General features: G+C 46.8%; 1 protein-coding gene across 6 annotated transcripts in view; it reads right to left on the bottom strand.

The window, feature by feature from the left end:
- Positions 1-10,076: 10,076 nt before the first annotated feature.
- The window catches only part of LCLAT1 (lysocardiolipin acyltransferase 1), a 128,609-nt gene continuing 123,081 nt past the window's right edge, over positions 10,077-15,604 (bottom strand). For all 6 annotated transcript variants that reach the window (XM_065833972.2, XM_065833973.2, XM_065833975.2 and 3 more), the window contains one exon: positions 10,077-14,287. In XM_065833972.2, the coding sequence (XP_065690044.1) occupies positions 13,779-14,287 (509 nt within the window). In that variant the 3' untranslated portion in view covers positions 10,077-13,778. The remainder of the gene's footprint in view (positions 14,288-15,604) is intronic.

Genomic DNA, 15,604 nt, shown 5'->3' with positions numbered 1-15,604 from the left:
TCTCTCCAGATCTTCTTTAGAAGCAGCCCTGGTTTGCCGGGTAGGCTACCACCCACACTCCTTCCCCATGGGGCATCTCCTTGCACCTTACTGACCAAAGGCGGGTGGTCCCCCATTTCTGAAGACATCCTCTCCCAGGTGTGGGCAGCAGAATGAAAAATAAACCAATGAAAGGATTATTTAAATAGTGTCTCCAAAGAGAAAAACAAAATTGTACAGACTGTAATCCAGTTTGACACTTTCCATCCCATTAATCCCCTTTAAAGAATTTTTTTTTCATCATCAGCAAATCTGGTGGGGTTGGGGTGAACATGGTCCCTGCAGCCACCCATCCCCGCTTTGCAGTGGGAAGGCACAAGCTCACCATTTGTCTGGGCTCCCAAGACCCCCTCTCCCCACCCCATGGGGAGAACCCCTCACGTTTGGCAGCCGCGGGGAGCTGGGACCAGCTGCACACACCAAGCAGCTGCATGTCCCCCTGCCTTTGTGCATCTGTCAGGTTCCTTTGATGATCAGTGGTTGCTTAATGAGGGTATGTGGAGATGCTGGGACTGCAGGTGATGATAAAGGTAGGGCTTTTGTGTCTCAGGATTTTAAAATAAAAAGCAATTTTGGCAGCTCTTGCAGGAGAGGGATGTGTCTTGTGAGCCTGTCCTGGGGATGTGGGGTTGGGGAAGGAGGAGCTGCTGTGGTAGCTGAGTTACCTACAGGGAGAACTTGAGTGGAGTAGAAAAATGTACATGGAGATCTCTGCCAGGACTGACTCTTCCAAATATAAATTACCTTGTTTAGGACATATGCAGTGGGCATATGTCATATATCAGTCGTTTTCCTTGATCACTGTGAAACAGACCCTCATTCCAGAGAGGCCAGGGCTGACTGTGCATCCATGTGGTGGGGCTGAGTCAGGTCTCCAAGCCTCAGCTGGCAACATCGCCGGGAGCAGAGCTGAGCTGGTACTCAGTGCTTGGCCAGTGAGAGCCCAGGACTGATCCAGTGGCGCCAGTGGCATAGGTGAACCTTGCACTGACCACAGAGACCCACCACAGACAAGCAGAAGACTGTGGTGGGAGGAACATCCTCCCATGATTTATGTTAAAACCTCCAAGGTTTATGCTGCAGGTGGGACTGAGACTGCACATGACCACAACATGGGAAAACACCTTATTCAGTGCCCCGGGCCCACAGCATGGACATGACCTCTGGTGTTGGCTGCTCAGTCCTTCTCCAGGGGTCTGTCCTCCCTGTCGGGGCTGGCAGCATTTCCAGGCTGCCACCAGAAGTGTTTCAGGTGAGGAACAAGATCCCAGCTTATGCCTGACACCTGCAGAGCTCCACGTGGAGGACGACATGGTGCCTGTGCCTGCCTGCATCCCTCTGTCCTGGGGCAGCCCCTGAACAGCCAGATCCCCCTTCTTTTCTCTGCCTGCTGCCTGAGACACTGCTGCTGCTCAGCCCACAGCTCAGCAGGATCCTCCTTTCAAGGCTTAATTAACACTGATTGTAGCAGTTGGAAAGCTCTACTGCTCCTGTAGGTAACCTCCACCCTGACATTCATGGGAGAGAGCTGCTCTTCAGAAAGACACAAAAATAGCAACAAGAAAACACTTTCTGACCAAGCTTTTCCAAACCATAACGAAGCGTGGAGGCTCTGGGTGGATCAGAGTGAGCCCCTGGGATTCTGTTACTTGAATTGGTACCAGCACTGTGCGAACCTCACCAAGGGGGACATTGACCTTGGCCGTGAGGGCTCACTAACTCAACTCCTCAGTGCAATTTACCCCTCTGTAGTTTTATTACACTTCAAGCAGAGGGCAGGACTTAGACCCACACATGCCCATCTGGGGCACCCTTAGCATGGTGGCCTGGCCCTTGCATGAGGCAAGCTGCTGAACCATGTGAAGCCAAGGACCAAAGACATTCCTGGGGATGTAACAGGGATGCACAGCTGTTGGGGTAATCACCAGCCTTGTAGGACTGGCTGCATGGCCAGGCTCCGCTCTCTGCCTCTGGTGGGCAGGTCCTCCCATCCGGCCCACAGGAAGGCAGAATTTGGTGTAGGGCATGGGACTGAAGACCATAAAAAGGTAAATGGGATGTATTGGCACTGTGCAAACACAGCACAGGGCCTGTGAGGTAAGGACCTCTCCTGCCTATAGCGACTTGGGTCAAACAGGGCACTTAGCTGTGCTCTTAGGCACTGTGGGCACACAAAATCACTTATAATAGCAGAAACCAAGCAAATGGAGACTATGTGCTCTTTCCTTCCAGCTATTCCAGCTGTCCAAAGAAAAACTTTAATTAGGCATTCACGTACAACAGCAGGAACACCCCTCCAGCTGGCTGCTCACCCCGATGTCTCCAGCCTGACGTGGGGTGGTTGTGGGCCATTGCTGTTGTGCTAGGGCTTCCTCACTCCACCAGCAGCTGGAGGAGCATGAGGCAGTTCTGCTGCTCCTGCAGAACGGTCATGGAGCAATGATGGAGAGAAGCCCCTCATTTTTGGGAAGTTTCTTTCACCTGCAGGTGGGCAATAACAGGCAGGAGCCTTCCTCAGGTCTCCCAGTCTGTAGGATGGTGACAAAGCCTCCTGGTCCTTTGGCAGGAGGACGTGGTGGGATCCGTGAGAAAAGGAGAGGTGGATACTGCTGGTTTGCAGTTCCAAGGTGAACCAGATGTAGTTGTCCTCATAACCTCCTCAGCAACATCCCCATAGCAAATCTGTCCTCAGGTGGCTCCTGCAAGCTGTGTTCTGCCTGGTGTGAGCGAGCCCCAGCTGGCTGCAGATGTTTGGGCAGCTGAACATGCCGACAGACAGACATGCACAAAGCACTGATGCAACCCCAGGGCAAGGACGAGGCATGAAGCACGTGTCCCACCAGCAGCCATAGCAGAGCTCAGCACAGGAGGTGCAGAACAGCCTCCACACTTGGGACCAGCCAAGGACTGCCCCCACCACAGAACAATATCAATCATTTTTAGTTGTGCTAAAACCTAGAAAGGAGGATGCCTACCACTCATGTTCAGCTTTTCCCGCTCCACATAGCAGAAACTACCAGAGCAAACCAGTGTGGCATTGGCATTTGGCAGGCACACCCAGGCTGAAAGAGGATAAGGTCATGAAAGACCTGCTGCCTGCCACGCCACCGGCTGCTGAGATGGCTTCACCTGAGTAACACCTGGGTGCCATCCCACACACCTGAAGTGGATTCCCCCACTCTGTGTGGAACAATGGGGTGGCTCTCTCCAGCCTTAACATCTCCAGTCCTTCTCATCCAAAAAGGAGGGTGGAAAGTGCCTGGTGCACTGGTAAGACCTACTCAGGCTCAGGTGGTCATTGCTTGCCTTCTGTACGGCTGATGGCCTCACATGAGAAATGTGAAACCTGCAGCCTGGGCCATCCTCAGCCTTTATGTTCTTTCCATGCAGGATGCTCTAAGTCACAAAACTGAAACCCAGAGAAGGCAGGTAAGCCCTGCCTGCAGGAGCTGGACCAGAGCTAGTCCAGAATTGTCAGGCTCAGATGCAGAACAGCCCAAAAAGGAGGTTGGCTTTGCAACACAGCAGTTATTACATGTATTGGGGGTCTTTCTCCTGCTTTAAGCACTGGTTCAACATCCACCACCACAGCAGAAGTTTGACAGGAGGCTTAGTACAGCGTGGATGCTGCCTTTTCAGGGGTGATGAACACCTGAGTGCAGCATCGCACCGTCAGCCCGAGCTGGAGAGTCACATCGGGGCCACCTGACCTTGGCTCCCTGAGCATCTCAATGATGCCCGTCTGCAGTCGAGTCATATTTTTAGGTCCTTTTCCCTGCTGACTCATTAGGGGAGCTAATGTTCTTCAAACTGCCAGGCATCTGACCATCAAGGTGTGCACACCATGCACTCCCGATAAATATAGACCACTTCACTTACAAAACCTGTCTAATAAGCAGCGGCTGTCCTGCCCACAGGCACACGGGGCACTGGAACACCTCTGCCAAGGGTGCGTGAATGGATACCTCACTTTTTATTTCCGAAGTCTTCTATTTTCGATGACTTCCTGCTGTATTGACTTAATGAGTGACTCAGTGAGGTTTGGTGGCTCTGGCAGTACTCCAGGTTCACCACAACCTCTCTGCTATGGCCACTGCCACTGGGGTGTGAGGTAAGGTCCTAATTTCTAATCCTCCCTTCTGCTGGGGGAGACAAGGCAGAGGAGGATGGGAGGATTAGGTTTTGGAGAGACCTAGCTAAAAGCTGTTTTTGTTTCCTAAGTGTATGTGTCAGAGGATACTTGGGGTAACCGAAGGACTTTATACCCAGGGATGCAATATTCTATCACTGGAAACAGCACTTGGTTTTGTTAAGAAAAGGCACCTGATTTTGTTAATAGAGAGGTGAAAGCATCTAACCGTATATTGTGTCAATAGAGGAGGCTTAAATTGTCCATGTGCTTGGCAATGAACGCAACTTGGTATAAAATAGCAAGACATCAGTAGTGTGTGGCTGTGATCTTTCAAGATGAACATCTGATAACTTTAGTACCTAGATGTGACTGCAATGGCTCAGTGGCAAAATGCAGAGTAATCATGAAATAACACATTCAAAATTCAGTGTGAAGCACATAATTGATAAACTTGACAAATCCAAGTGTAAGTGGGGGTTTTGCGCAATGATATTTAACCCCCGGTCTCTGGTTCCTTGTGCCACTTGCAGCAAGACCCCCACAGAGAGGACCCAGAGAAACTAAGTCAGCCCCACTTCAGGAGGTTTCTTTTCTTGAGAAATGTCCAGGGATCTGCTGATCATAAACGAAGGAAAGCCTCGTATTATTTAGGAAGACAAGGAGCGGTTTCCATCAAAAGCACCCGCTGCTTACCATGGGTTTTGCCTTGCTCAGCCAGCCTGGCTGCCAGCAACATCGTGTGATGGCAAAGAGGGCTGTGAACACAGCTTGAGTGATATTTACGACAAGGACCATTCTACCTGTATTTGCTGTTCCTGCTGCGCAAGCATCCAGCATGTCCTGTAACAACTTTTATAGCTTTTATGCAAAGGTTAGTAATGATGAAACTGACTAAATATTAGGTATTAACCTCCCGGCTTTTATTCCTGTCTCCATCTAACAATCAACAACCTTGCTGCCCCACTGCATCCCTTGCTATCAGCTTCAGGCTGCAGTGGGGCAGAAGGCTGGTTCCAAAGTGGGGGGGCTCTGCTCAGGCCTCCACAGAAACAAATAGCTGTGTTTTGCTCCCAGACCACCCCTCTCCTGATGTGCCACAGCCTGCCACCAGGCACCAGGCTGAGGAAAAGGGAAAACTGCAGTGAAATGTACTCTCAGGGGGCTGGAGCCTTTCTTTATCCACAATAATGGTCTGTGTCATAATGTGGCATGTGTGTCCCCAGCAACAGCACAATCCCAGGAGATGTCCCCGCATCCCCAACTGGGATGCAGGAGGTGTGTGACATGCTGCTGGTTGGTGGCAGACTCAACAGAGGAGCCCAAAGTGCCTTTGCCACAAAGTCTATGCTCCACCTGTGCAGCCATAGGTGTGGGGTCTGTCCCAGCACTCAGCACAGGACACCAAGTCACACCGCTCCTTGCCCACAGTGTCCTCCTCTACCTCCCAGCCTCAAATGATGCCAAAAGTCTGCCAAGGACTTTCCTGCTGGAAGGACTCAGCAGGAATCAGCTAATACAACCTCTCTTGCTCATCTGTGGTACTCATGTCCAATGGATAATAAAACCACAGGCTCCTTTCTCATTAATCCCTAATTAGGCTCTCTCTCACTTACATGGCACTTTCTGTCATTAGCAGTAGAAAACTGAGAGCCTGCCTATAACCTTCCCAGGTTGTGAAGAGGCAGACTCAAACACCTTGCTGTGACCTTGCATAAAACATCTCCTTGTGCTTGCTGTCAGGGGCTCCTGGAAAAGACCTTCCTTTCCCCAGCAAGGGTAGAAAAACAAAACCCCTAGTGGAGCTCAGTGTCTGCAGCGAGGGGACTGGAGATGTCACGCACTCAGTGGTGCCTGTTACCCCAGCAGCTGTGGGTCAGCTGCATCCTGCACTGTCATGCCATGATGGTGGGACTCGCTCCCAGGAATAATAGCTGTCCCAGACAGACATGCAGCCTCAAACCCATACATGAGTGTTACTGCCTAGTGCTGGACACATCCCTGGCTTGCAGGAAGTGGTGTCCATTCACTGTCCCTACCCCCAGCCCGCATTACCTACCGCATCTTTGAGGCAGCCACAAAGGACACCCAAGGGCTGCTGGTCAGCAGGTTTCCCAAGTGTTCCTTTCTGGCTAACCAGCTGGTGCCTGAAGCATCGGGGTCCTGCAGGACAATGCTTCACATCCCGTTGTGCTTGTGCTGGCCCCAAGGATCTGTTCATGCAGCAGCTCAGCTAGATGAACCAGCTGGCACGTGCCTATGGAGGAGACCAGCAGCAGGTGAGGAACTGGATCCAGCCACTCTCCTGTGGGTCTCTCCAGGGGCAAACAAATCCAAGGAGCCCATGGTGTCAAGCAGTCCTTGACTTTTGCCTTGTGAACCTGGCAGCACAGCTTGGTCCATGTGGGACAATGGCTCCAGAATCACATTTTCCCGCTTTTAAGCCACAAAAGGATAGAGGGTGTCCCAAATCCTACTGCTCTTGCTCCTGGGAGGAGAGAGGAGAAAGAAAGCACAGAGCAAGAAAGTTTCATTTGCTGCCAAAATAAGTTTTGAGTCTTTCATTTAAGCAGTTGGTTCTTCCACAGCCAGGATTGGTGTTGAGACCTGTTAGAAGCAGCACGAGTTCAGCTCCTGACCTCCCCATGGCCAGGACTGCGTGTGGCAGTCTGACCTAACCAGAACCTAGGTGCTGGGAGGGGATCCCCTCCTGTGCCCACCACAACCCAAATCCACTGCCTCCCATGTTTTATGCCCATCACAAAGCACTGAGGAAAGCCCCTGGGAAGTGGGGCTTAAGCAGCTATAAAAAGAGCACTTCTCAAGTGAGATGAGTTGAGAGCTGAGCTTCAGAGAGCTCTTCAAACAGCCCTGGGCAGAGAGTGCAAAGCTCCTAAGAAGCAAAACTGTGAACATACCAGCACGAACACCTGAAGATGAATCATTCCAGTGGATAATCTTGGAAGGTAATGTAACTGCAGTGGTGGGGAAGGGGGACAATGAGGGAGGTCCTTGCCAGGAACATGAGAGAGCACCCAGCTGCCAGGTGACAATGCATGGATTGCACGAGGCAGCGTTGCATTACATGGGATTTTGCAAGCTTCCCCAGTAAGCCAGGCAGCTTCCCCGCCTGCCAGTTGGAATCTTACTGACAGCGAGGGATTTCTCTGTCCTTAAAGAACTCAGGGTCTTGCACGGCTGCCAGGACATGAAACAGAAGGAGGTGTTTGTGTGTCTTGAAACCCAGCATATCAAATGAGCAACTTGTGCATGGAGAGAGGATATATCACTGCAACTAGCTACACATAGGGGATGCCAGCAGCAGTGGGCAGCCTGTCAGGTAAGAACACAAAGAGGTTCCCTGCAGGGCAGCCCGTGGGTCCCACTGTAAGCCACCCCATGGAGGATGTTCTTTCTCTACACTAACTCTAGAAGACATCTAAGGAATCAAGTTTCTTAATGTAGACCTTTTCCTTCAGGATGCAAAGCAAGATGACCAGCCAACACTTTACCCAGCACTTCCATCCCATTCTTCCCTTCCCTTCCCTTCCCTTCCCTTCCCTTCCCTTCCCTTCCCTTCCCTTCCCTTCCCTTCCCTTCCCTTCCCTTCCCTTCCCTTCCCTTCCCTTCCCTTCCCTTCCCTTCCCTTCCCTTCCCTTCCCTTCCCTTCCCTTCCGGTTCAGTGTTAACCAACATCCACTCCTCTTGCTCCCTAGACATCCAGCAGCTCAATACCAGGACAAGCCTTGAAATCAGGCCAAGAAATAATGCTGGGTGGACTAGGTGGCCCAACCAGACAGTGATGTTAGTGCCAGGTTCTGGCACTGCCAAACATGGTGCCCAGTGTTGCCCCCTGCTTCTCCTGCAGCATCTTCTCGTGCTCTTGCACCCTGCAGCAGTCTATCGTCCTCTGTTGGGGGTCATCCTGTGGACACAGAAGCAAGGCTGAGGCCTGAGCCCCGTTAGCTTTTCCCTCTGGTAAGGTTGGAGGTGCTTCTTTGCTCCCTGCAGACAAGGGTGAAGGCGTTCTCGCCTCCTCTTCTCCTTCTGAGAAAGAAAATGGAGAGAGAAACTAAGGGAAGAGGGTGCTGACCACCAAAATGATTACACTCACACAAGGCCCTGTGCACCTGCCCCTCTCATGCAGCCCAGAGTGAAGCATCTCAAAAGGAGCAAACACAAGAGCCTGCCTTCTTATCCTGAGAACAGCAATGCCTATCTTGAGAAATTGCAGGCAGACTTTTGCCCAAATCCCTCCTGCCAGATTCCTGCATATCCCGCCATCAGAGAAATTAGTCACCCCATATGAAGAACTCCAGAAGAAGGGATGATCAATCATACAGAGGCCAGACGGGAATAAAATTACAACATCTGCTTACAAATTCAGGGTCTATCACTGCTCCTGCTGAATACACTGGGCCTTTGGAGAGGCTCAGCGAGGACAAGGGTGAGCTCTCTCTGCCTCGTGTGTCTTAGTGCAAACCCTCTCAAGAATGAGGGAGAGTCACCCAAACACAGACTGTGCTCCCGGGAATAATTTCTGGTCGAGCTAGCTTGTGGTCTGATTCAAAGTCCTCAGGGAATCAGACTCAGCCTTTTACCACTTGTATTGAACTGAAAAGGAGGCGTCTGTGGCAGCTGGAGTGTGAAAGCTTTGGCCTTCATTACAATTATTTTCTTTAATGGCTGGTAAAACAGGCAAATCAATTTTTTTATTGTATGTTTGAGCCCTGAGGAAACAAAATGGAAGTGCCAACCATCTTTTCAGGAGACAAGCCACTCGATATGGAGTGTGAGTGATTTTGACTTTTGGGGACTGACTTGAATGCTCTGAGCATACATCAGATCAGCATTGCAAATATAATTTCTAGCTGTAGAAACTGCTACCAGGGCTGCAGTTTCTTGTGGTCTTTCGGACATGCGGTACAGGCTGGAGTCACAGGTGTCTTGCTGTGGCTGCCATGAAGTACAGCAGTCACGGCAGGGCTATTCCTCTTAGGTAAGGAGGAACACGGTAGCTCCTGAGGAACACAGCCCTTGCCTTTCCACACTGATTAACACTGGAGTGATGGAGCCTGCCATCTGAAGTTCCATTAAAAGCAAGTCCTCAAAGAACGTGAACCCTGCCACAGATAATTTCTTCTGTTGCTAACTACACAGCTGGTAAGAGGATATATGTAAAACAAGGACTGACTGACCTCTGTATCAATACCTAAGATGCTCTTAATAACCACAGCTTATTCTTAAGCAGTGCTGGTGAAGTAGCAGAGCAAAACTAAAACTGAGCTGTACCTCCTTGCACGCTCAAAGGTTTCTGCATCCCTTTACATGAGGAGGCTAGAAGAGAGGGTTCAGCCATTAAGAATAATGTTGATAACACACTGATGTTGTAGTTGTCACTACTGTCAAGGACTTTTCAGCTTCTCACCCTGTGCCAGGTGCACAAGTAGCTGGGACAGGGCACAGCCAGGACAGCTGACCCAGACTGACCGAAGGGATATCCTACACTATGTGATGTCATGCTCAGTGTAGATATCAGGGGAAGAAGAAGGAAGAGGGGGACATTTGGAATTCTGGTGTTTGTCTTCCCAAGTCACCATTACGCATGATGGAGCCCTGCTTTCCTGGAGACAGCTGAACATTTGCCGGCCCATGGGAAACGGTGAATGAATCTCTTGTTTTCCTTTGCTTGTGTGCGCAGCTTTTGCTTTACTTATTAAACTGTTAATATACCAACCCACAAGTTTTCTCGCTTTTACCCTTCAGGTTCTCTCTGCCATCCCACTGAGAGGGAGTGAGTGAGTGGCTGTGTGGGGTTTAGTCGCTGGCTGAGGTTAAACCACGACAGTTCCTTAGAGGTGCATATAGAACACGTCATGCATTGAAAACAGCAGAATTAAACACATGCAATGCTTTAGGTCTTTATTGTTGCTGTATAGTAACTGGTACATGTTTAAAACATTCTAATATAATCAGTGAACTCTGAAAACTAAGGCTTTCTGTAGGTTTGTAGTATCCTGGTATTTCCTTTCACACAGTGTACATATAATACCAAGGTATAAAAACATGGATATTTTTTAAACAACAGAGATTGATGCAATGCACAAAACTAGGAACTACATTTTGTATGATCAAGACATCACCTTACAGACCAGCTTCGGGCCTTGCAGCTTTGAACCCAAGAGAGAATGTCTGGGTGTGCCGCCCTGCTACCCCAATGATCTTGATGACAAACACAGATGGCAGGATTTCAACCTTCTGTTCTGAGCAAAGAGAAGGAAACCCCTGATGCTGATGAGGAAACATCTGATTGAGCAAATGAGAGCAGTATCCTTACAGCACATCATTGATCTCAAATAATGTGAGCAATACCTGTCAGTCCCGTAGATAGAGCAGTCACTGCTGAGCAGCGAGTGCAGCTGCGGGGACAACAAGAGATGAGGCATGACAAATGTGCTAATGAGTGAGATGGGTCTTGGTGTCAATATGCGTCCCACAAAAGAGGGGGGTGTGTGATTCCTGGAGTACTAGCACCTTTAACCTAACAGCATTGAAAACATTTCTAAGTGATTTATCCAGCATGTCTAAGTGTACTTTGAATAGCAAAACAGCAAAATTGTCTCCAAAAAATCTGTATGTTAGAACCTTTTGAGTAAAAAGCTACATTTTGACCAAAGAGAAAAAAAAAGCATTCACAGAAAGATATTTCCTGTTTCCTTCACCACTTTTTAAACAAATAAGCTTCTGTATCCATAAAGCTTTTTATTCATTTTTTCCCCTGTCCTGCTTTTCTAATTGAGCTGGAAAATGATGCTCATAAGCTGAAAATTTGTATCAGTCACACAGCCAATACCATCCCTTGCGAGAGGATTCTTCACTTACCATGTGCTGCTCCACATGAAGGAGTCAGGCACCACAAATGTGACATTTGCTGCTGACCAGAAGATTTTTCTTTCTCTTTGATTGAAACACATGAGCGAGAAGGATGAATTACAGATTTGCAGGATGTTTACCATGTTACAGTAGCTTACTTGTTTGGCTCCAGCTGGGAGAAAAACCCTTGTAAGGATCAGCGATGGACTGCATTTGATTTCATTTTCAGAGCCCAACTCTAATCACACGCAGACATAAACCTTTCACTGCTCCATGACCAACACTGACACTGACGTTTCTGATACATTTGATGACACCACAAAGTTCTCTGAACAGCTGAGAAAAACATAGCTGGTATTCATGTCACCAACAAACATAACCTGTCCTCCAAAGTCATTCCTGAAGACCATGTTAAGGCTGTTGGAGTAGGCTGGCTGTGGTTGCTCCTGGTGTGAAAGCACAGCCACGGCTTAGGACCGACCAGAAGACGACTTTTAGGGCTCCTCTGCATTAACCATCCATGAGGTTTTTAGGTTTTCCCTGGTGGTGAGTTACCTGGATGTGCAGGGAACTGCATGAAAGCGGAGTATTAGGCAAAGAAAAACCAGGCTATGTAGATTTAAGATGCAACCATGCCTTTGATATCACAGAATTATGTCAAAAATAGTCCTTATAGCGCAGAAAGAACCTCCTTCCACCCGTGACAATGAAACACCAGTTGTCAGTCTTCAGTTACTCAAATATAAATATGAGAAAATCATTAAGAAACATAACTCTAAATATAAACCTACTTTTTTTCATTTTTAAGAAAAAAGGGATTTAAAAAATTAGAGTAAAACAGATGGCTTCAAGTACTTTTCACATAATAAACGATTAGTTATTGTAAGCACAGATTAAAAAATACTTGTCACCTTGCAAGGGACAGTTGAATAGAGGCTGGTGATTCGTTCAAAAAATGGCCTTTGACACAAACACATTAGACAACACGTTCAGTGTTGTAATATAAAAGAAAACAGACGTGTCCACCATGCTAATCCGATGCTTGAGATATTCAGCACAATACAAGACACATTTTGCACTCTGTGCTTTTACATTTCATGGCCATGCCACTCAACATATGGAGTGAGGCCATCTTGGTTGAGCTCAAACAAGCCTTTATGCAGTAAACAACAAATATTCAGTAAGTCAGGAAGGTTTTGCAGCAATCCAGTTGATCAAGTTGTCTAACATTTTTGAGGTTGAAAAACAAATTTAACCTGAAGTGTCTCATAAGTGCTGGCAATGTTTGTCTTTTACTACGTGAGTATGAACATTACTTGTATTATATATATATACATACGACGACGGATACACTTGAAAGTGCTTTATCAGAGTTGAAGCTTTCAGATTTTCTGAATGTCATGAAAATAAGGGAAAGTGTTACAGTGGGAGCCCCAAAAGAATTCCCAAATAATTGTAAAGGAAGTTGGAAAAGCAGTGATGTCATCAGGGAATCAAAGAAAATACAGCAAAAGAAAGATGCAGCTCAATTTTCTTGTGCTGTGACAATCTGAAACTCAGCTCTTGTGTCTGCAAGGAGACAACCATTGTACCAAAGAGACAATCATTGCATTAGATGCATTCCAGCGGGTCTGGCTGACATGCACAGAACAAGCAGCCTTCCTGTTTATCTACACAGACACTTGAAATATCATAGAATCACAGAATGTTCTGAGCTGGAATGGACGCACAGCTCCTGTCCCTGCACAGGACAACCCCAAAATTCACACTATGTGTCAAAGGAAGCAACGTGAAAACGGAAGGAAATGCTTCAAAAAAAGGATATCTTGCCTACTCTGAAAAAGAAATAAAATGTTTTCAATCAAATAATGTCTACAAGGAGAACTTTTCGAAAAACATTTGCCAGCTACTCAGATACAGACGCTTATTTTTGCTTCTACCAGAAAAAAACACCAATAAACCAACAGAAAACCAGCTCCTCTATCCTGTAACTCTGTGTACTACAGTAGGTACAAGCCTCCCACAGCAGGGAGACTGAAACAATATGAAACGCAGTGATAATCAAAACTAAGCTGCATAGGTCTATTAAATAATCAGTTAAGATGTAAATAAAGAAAGAGCCAGCACTGTTTTATATACTACAGCAAGACTACAAGGCTTAAAAACCCTTCTGAGTGACCAAGCCAGACTGTCTGAATAGTGGTTGGTTCAGCAGTGCTTGGTAAAGCTTATGTGAAAATATTATTTTAACATAAGTTTGAATATTAAAATAGAAAAAAGAAAGAGAACAACTACTTCTCCAACTTCTACCTACCATCAAAATAGTGTTAAACTTAACAGTTTTCCAAGTCCGGTGCTCACTTTCTGACAATGTGATTATACAGAAATCATACATGTGTCTCTCTCAGCTGGACAGTTTGGGTTTCTACATGAAAGTTCAGTGCATGTCACATTTATTAATGTCCTTACGATTGTTCAATAATCCAGCAATTTGTTTCTTAATTACAGCAGAATGCAGTTGCTAGCTGCTTGCAAGAGCAATGTTGAAATTACATTCAGAGATAAAAACTATCATTTTCACATGTAGAAATAGCTAACATTTTTCTTTCTTTTCACGGAATCAAGTGCAAATGTCTAACAATGGCAACAGTAAAAGACAATTCTCATGCAAAAATTCTTCCCTGTGCATAAAACTCGCGGAACATCTCAAAACCAACCGTTTTTCTCTGCCCCAGAACTAACTGGTTTTCATTTTTGTGTCGCAAAACTTCTGTTGCTTTTTAAAATATCGATGACAAGTAAGTTCAATTAGTTCCAGCCCACCAAATACCTTTTGCTGCACCACAAAAAAGATGATCATGGCTGCAAAATACCATCGTGCAAAGCTGTAGAGGTACAGCAGAGCGAGCATACCCAGCGGGAACAGTGTCCAATACAGGAGCGAGATGCACTTAACCAGGAAGACCCTGAGCTCAGATTTACACGGCGGAACGATGCTTCGCCCTGTCGCACTGAAGCACTTTCCACCTTCGTAGAAGTGTCGCAGTCTCTCCTCTTTCTCCTCCCAGCGCTGCCGGCACCAGAGCTGCAGCTCCTCCTTGGACGTGGGCACAGTCTCTATGGGATATCTCTGGATGTGGAAGTGAATCTCCTTCGGGAAGTTTCCGTTCAAAAGGTGCTTCTCCGTCTGAGGAATGTTTTGGGGGTATGCCACAGTGATGTCATGAATAGCATTGAGATTGTCACCTAGAAGAAACATTTTGGGGGAAAAAAAAATATCAGTGCAGATCATGCAAAGGTCCGAACACTAATTCACTTCAAGGTGTGATTGGAAACTGTCCAAATTGTATCAGAAATCCCAATGACAGGTTAGCTATACAGACCATGTTTTATCTGTGAGATTCTCTAATGACTGAGAGGTCAAACTTTTCCCAACCATTATCTGTTCTGAATCTGAGCAAAAACTTCGGAAGTAAAATTATACACAATACAAACTAATGTAGATTTACAACACAGTGAGTAAGAGGATAAAGTCAAACTTAAAGGAGAGAAGATGCACATCTGGTCTTGGATAAAGAGCAGAGTATGCAAGACTAATCTTCATTTATTCATACCTGTGCTGCAAGCCGAAATTGCTTTTACCTAATGAAATACAACTTTGAGTATGTTCATGAGAACACTGAAAAAGACTCAGTTTGATCTGGAGCCAGCAGCATACACAGTCCTAATTCACTGAAGACTGAGAAAACATACGTGAAACATGTATGAGCTAAATATCAAGAGTTCATTAAATCTAGTGTATCTCACAAAGGATGATGAGCACCCCTGTAGCTCAACCAGCCTTGCAGAGTACTCCAGTTAACGTAATTTCTTTAAATCTCACCACCCAGGACTATAAGGAGGTGAGCTGCTGCTTACTGCATTCCAGATCTGATAAAGACAAAGTGTAGCATAACTGGTGTAGAAGCCCAGCTTTAAGTTAACCACATATAGTTAGCTCTTTGGGTGAGTGCAGTTATCCATTTAAAAAGCAATTGCAGATTAGAAATTCAAGAAAGTACTGATGAAAAACCCCTCTGCTCTTCATTACTACGCTTGATCAAGCCAACACTCTTGAAAGGATACCAGTATTGCTGAAGTGGGGTATGCTAGCGCATTTTTATACCAAGCGTTTTTACATTTTGCACTTTCTAAATGTCCTCTTTATCCCCCAGCCTCTGATCAGACATTCTTTTTAGATTTCATAAAGTAAATTCTGCTAGTGTAAATCTGATCTAAAAATAGGCTCATGGTGCACTGGATGTTGCATAACTGCTAAGTTCTGCCAGCAGTGATTTATCCCGCTGTTTTTATTTGGCTGGCTGGCTCGGGGCAAAATAGAATTGGAGACTAAAAGCTGTCTCCAGTTGCAGCGACTGAAGACTTTTGTTCTCATAGGTGACGTCACTTCTCTCAAAGATGATCAAAACCTACTCTTTAGCCCCGCTCCCCCTTTTCATTTGCTCCCCCTTCCCTGGCATTTTGGCTTTCTTTTACAGCTCTAAAATTGACAGGGACAGAATA

This window comes from Patagioenas fasciata, chromosome 3 (assembly GCF_037038585.1).
Source record: "Patagioenas fasciata isolate bPatFas1 chromosome 3, bPatFas1.hap1, whole genome shotgun sequence".
NCBI lineage: Eukaryota > Metazoa > Chordata > Aves > Columbiformes > Columbidae > Patagioenas > Patagioenas fasciata.
The sequence above is the reverse complement of the archived record's forward strand: the minus strand, read 5'-3'. Positions and strand labels throughout refer to the sequence as shown.